Raw genomic sequence first — 5,351 nt, forward strand, 5'->3', positions numbered from 1 at the left:
TGGCATGTAATCAATGCGGTGCCTGTTAATTTATCATCGAATCACAGCCTACTTGAACTTCGCCAAAACGGGTGATGATTTAACAAAAGCGCATTTCCGAGAAGAAAAAAAATAAAAAGCACAATTGTTGCACAATCGTACCATGAACATCAACGCCTTTCTTAAAATCAATACATAGAAGTATAGATTTTTAAACCTGCATATTTAGTACAAACAAATTAATGTTAGCAGGCAATATTAACTAGGGAAATTGTGTCAATTCTCTTGCGTTCAGTGCAAGCAGAGTCAGGGTATATGCAACAGTTTGGGCCGCCTGGCTCGTTGCAAACTGTGTGAAGACCATTTCTTCCTAACAAAGACCGTAATTAATTTGCCAGAATTTTACATCATTATGACAACATTGAAGGTTGTGCAATGTAACAGAAATATTTAGACTTAGGGTTTCACCATTTCTATAACATACGGAACGGAACGATTCCGTATTTCACTGAAAGAATAAATGTTTTGTTTTCGAAATTATAGTTTCCGGATTTGACCATATTAATGACCTAAGGCTCGTATTTCTGTGTTTATTATTTTATAATTAAGTCAATGATTTGATAGAGCAGTCTAACTGAGCAGTGGTAGGCAGCAGCAGGCTCATAAGCATTCATTCAAATAGTACTTTACTTTCAAACACGTTTGCCAGCAGCTCTTATCAATGCTTGAAGCACAGCGCTGTTTATGACTTCAAGCCTATCAACTCCTGAGAGGCTGGCAATACTAAAGTGCCTATAAGAACATCCAATAGTCAAAGGTATATGAAATACAAATGGTATAGAGAGAAATAGTCGACGCGTCATAATTCCTATAATAACTACAACCTAAAACTTCTTAACTGGGAATATTGAACCACCAGCTTTCACATGATCTCATGTTCTGAGCAAGGAACTTAAACATTAGCTTTTTTTACATGGCACATATTGCACTTTTACTTTCTTCTCCAACACTGTGTTTTGGCATTATTTAAACCAAATTGAAAATGTTTCATTATTTATTCAACTAAATAGATTTTATTTGTGAAATGTATTAAGTTAAAATAAGTGTTCATTCAGTATTGTTGTCATTGTCATTATTACAAATATATATTTTAAAAAATATAATAAATTGCTATCGGCATGGAAAAATCATAATCGGTCGACCTCTAGTTGTAATTGTAAACAGTTGAGTCAGCTGGTCTACGACTAATGACCTTGTGCATCATACTCTGAGTGCAGCCACAACTCACTGATGCATTAATATACACACACAAAGAGAATGTTTGCACCAATTTCCATGTTGTCTTATAATACACTACATGACCAAAAGTATGTGGACACCTGCTCGACGAACATCTCATTTCAAAATCACAGGCATTAATATGGAGTTGGTCCCCTCCCTTTGCTGCTATAACAGCCTCCACTCTCCTGGGAAGGCTTTCCACTAGATGTTGGAACATTGCTGTGCAGACTTGCTTCCATTCAGCCACAAGAGCATTAGTGAGGTCGGGCACTGGTATTGGGCGATTAGGGAGTCGGCGTTCCAATTAATCTCAAAGGTGTTTGATGGGGTTGAGGTAAAGGTCTCTGTGCAGGCCAGTCAAGTTCTTCCACACCGATCTTGACAAACTACTTCTGTATGGACCTCACTTTGTGCACTGGGGCTGAAATAGGAAAGGGCCTTCCCCAAACTGTTCCCACAAAGTTGGAAGCACAGAAACGTCTAGAATGTCATTTTATGCTGTAGCATTAAGTTTTCCCTTCACTGGAACTAAGGTGTCTATCCCGAACCATATAAAAACAGCCCCAGACCATTATTCCTCCTCCACCAAACTTTACAGTTGGCATTATTAATTTGGGCAGGTAGCGTTTTCCTGCAATTTGCCAAACCCAGATTCGTCAGTCCGACTGCCAGATGGTGAAGCGTGATTCATCACTCCAGAGAACGCGTGTCCACTGCTCCAGAGTCAAATGGCGGTGAGCTTTACACCACTCCAGCCGACACTTGGCATTGTACATGGTGATCTCATGCTTGTGTGTGGCTGCTCTGCCATGGAAACCTATTTCATGAAGCTCCCAACTAACAGTTCTGTTAGTGCTGACATTGCTTCCAGAGGCCGTTTGGAAATCAGTAGCGAGTGCTCTAGCAGGGCAGAAATTTGACGAACTGACTTGTTGGAAAGGTGTCATCGTCATATGACGATGCCACATTGAAAGTCACTAAGCTCTTCAGTAAGGCCATTCTACTGCCAATGTTTGTCTATGGAGATTGCGCGGCGGTGTGCTTGATTTTTTAATTATTTTTAAATCTGTCGGTAACAGCTGTGGCTGAAATAGCCTAATCTACTAATTTGAAGGGGTGTCCACATACTTTTATAAATATAGTGTAGCACGGTACATTGCATACAATAAGGTCTGTCTATTGTGGAAAGCACGAAAAGGATTGCTTTGATTGGCAGGTAATAAATAAAACTGGATAAAACTGTTGTCGCTATAGTGTATTTCCTCAGGACTGAGCCTCTTCCCAAAACTTAGCAAACAGAGGTGGCTTGTTGCTAACACCCTGGCCTTAGAACACTGTACAAATGTGCTGTTAGTTAGCTGCCAAATTACATAAACTGATAATTTATTGCATGCAAATCCCTGCGTCATACACAGATAACACTGGAGACTAAAGTCAATAAAATAGCAAAGGCTGACCCCAGCTAGTTAGGCGCCTGTCCTGCAAACACAAACAATGATTCATTAACCCCGGCAATGTTAATTCTATAAAACAGCTACCCCTTGGGGACGCATCCATTTGCCATACCAAAAACATTGGTTCCTTCCAGAGTTTGCAGGTTACGTAGCTATTTAACTAACGTTGCTAGCTAGCTAGTTAGTTTAGCGTCATCTAGCGAATGCTAGTTTAGCTAACAAATATGAGGTATTATTGGATGTGACATGGTACTGAACTGAGGAAAACATTAAAAAATATATATATATTTCAGATGTTTTTGTATTCGTAAACATCCAAAATGTAGTCAACGAGCTAGTCGACTAAGCTAACTTTAGCTAACAAGCATCAACATTCAAACTTGGTTAGCTAGCTTGGTTAGCCGAGTCCCGACCCAGTCCCTCACCTGCGTTCCTCGGCTTTTTCCTCCGAAGTAATCTCCATTTCCTCGGAGCAGGGGGGAAACTGAATACGGTATCAGCTTCCCCCCAAGTCCCCTTCCAGTATGCACAAGTCACCGGCCACTTACAGTCAGTCGGTGGCTTAAAATTAGCTCGTCGCATTCACTTTTGACTAGGAGTGTGACTGTAGTCCAACATAAGCGCTGTCAGTGTCAAAATCACAAGTCTAAACAGCAGGACAGGCCTGAACAGAAACACACAACCACATGACTTCAGTGGGCGGGGTTGATGTTTCTCAGGCTCCGACTCAAACTCTTTGACACAGGTTGATTTGTCGGTGATAATATTGACATTTATTTTTGCTGGAGCTATTTAATGCAAACTAGCCTCATACTGATCTGATCTGTGAGTTATTCTAATGAACATGCCTGCATATTTTTTTTACCTTTCCCAAGTATCCTGTATTCTCTGTTGAATCAAGTCTGGGACATTAAATGTAAAGTTTCACATTATTATTTGTAGCTGGTGGGGGATGAATTAATGACAGCCCTGAACGCCACTTTTTTTTAAAAAGTGAAGTGTGATAGAGTGAGAGAGGGAGAGAGCGAGAAAGAGAGAGAACCCTTCACCACCAGCAGGTGTATATATATATATATATATATATATATATATATATATATAGTATCAGTCAAAAGTTTGGACACACCAAATCATTCAAGGGTTTTCCTTTATTTGTACTATTTTCTACATTTTAGAATAATAGTAAAGACATCAAAACTGTGAAATAACACATATGGAATCATGCAGTAACCAAAAAATTGTTAAACAAGTCCAAATAGATTTGAGATTCTTCAAAGTAGCCACCTTTTGCCTTGACAGATCTGCACACTCGTGACATTCTCTCAACCAGCTTCATGAGGTAGTCACCTGGAATGCATTTCAATTAACAGGTGCGCCTTGTTAAAAGTGAATTTGTGTAATTCCTTCTTAATGCATTTGAGCCAATCAGTTGTGTTCTGACAAGGTATGGGTGCTATACAGAAGATAGCCCTATTTGGTAAAAGACAAAGTCCATATTATGGCAAGAACAGCTCAAATAAGCAAAGAGAAACGACAGTCCATCATTACTTTAAGACATGAAGGTCAGTCAATGCGGAAATTTCAGGAACTTTGAAAGTTTCTTCAAGTGCAGTCAAGCGCAAAACCATCAAGCGCTATGATGAAACTGGCTCTCATGAGGACCGCCACAGGAAAGGAAGAGCCAGAGTTACCTCTGCTGCAGAGGATACGTTCATTAGAGTTAACTGGACCTCAGATTGCAGCCCAAATAAATGCTTCACAGAGTTCAAGTAACAGACACATCTCAACATCAACTGTTCAAAGGAGACTGTGTGAATCAGGCCTTAATGATCAAATTGCTGCAGAGAAACCACTACTAAAAGACACCAATAAGAAGAAGAGACTTGCTTGGGCCAAGAAACACGAGCAATGGACATTAGACCGGTGGAAATCTGTCCTTTGGTCTGATGAGTCCAAATGTGAGATTTTTGGTTCCAACCGCCATGTCTTTGTGAGACGCAGAGTAGGTGAACGGATGATCTCTGCATGTATGGTTCCCACTCTGAAGCATGGAGGAGGAGGTGTGATGGTGTGGGGGTGCTTTGCTGGTGACACTGTCAGTGATTTATTTAGAATTCAAGGCATTCTTAACCAGCATGGCAACCACAGCATTCTGCAACGATACTCCATCTCATCTGGTTAGCGCTTAGTGGGACTATAATTTGTTTTTCAACAGGACAATGACCCAAAACACACCTCCAGGCTGTGTAAGAGCTATTTGACCAAGAAGGAGAGTGATAGAGTGCTGCATGTGATAGAATGCAGATTACCTGGCCTCCACAATCCCCCGACCTCAAACCCAATTCGTTCCCAGGCTGTGTCACAACCGGCCGTGATAGGGATTCCCATAGCGCGGCGTGCAATTGAGAGTTTGCCTGGGGGGTTTGGCCGTCATTGTAAATAAGAATTTGTTCTTAACTGACTTGCCTAGTTAAATAAAGATTTTTTTTTAAAGAGTGAAGGAAAAGCGACCAAAAAGTGCTCAGCATATCCCACATATGCTGAGCACTCCTTTGAACTCCTTCAAAACTGTTGGAAAAGCATTCCTCTAGAAGCTGGTTGAGAGAATATGTGTCCAAACTTTTGACTGGTACTGTG

The 5,351-nt window shown here is 40.6% G+C and overlaps 1 protein-coding gene across 5 annotated transcripts in view; it reads right to left on the bottom strand.

Annotated features, from left to right (window-relative positions):
• Positions 1-3,389, bottom strand: part of LOC139417773 (run domain Beclin-1-interacting and cysteine-rich domain-containing protein-like) — a 68,594-nt gene extending 65,205 nt beyond the window's left edge. For 3 of the 5 annotated variants that reach the window (XR_011635263.1, XR_011635265.1, XM_071166935.1), the window contains exon 1: positions 3,140-3,389. Coding sequence is in view for 2 of the 5 variants with exons in the window: in XM_071166935.1 (XP_071023036.1) it covers positions 3,140-3,177 (38 nt within the window). In the remaining 3 variants the exon portion in view is untranslated. The remainder of the gene's footprint in view (positions 1-3,139) is intronic. The other 2 variants (XR_011635253.1, XM_071166860.1) reach the window with 1 other exon arrangement.
• Positions 3,390-5,351: the final 1,962 nt, after the last annotated feature.

This window comes from Oncorhynchus clarkii, chromosome 1 (assembly GCF_045791955.1).
Source record: "Oncorhynchus clarkii lewisi isolate Uvic-CL-2024 chromosome 1, UVic_Ocla_1.0, whole genome shotgun sequence".
In the NCBI taxonomy this organism is placed as follows: domain Eukaryota; kingdom Metazoa; phylum Chordata; class Actinopteri; order Salmoniformes; family Salmonidae; genus Oncorhynchus; species Oncorhynchus clarkii.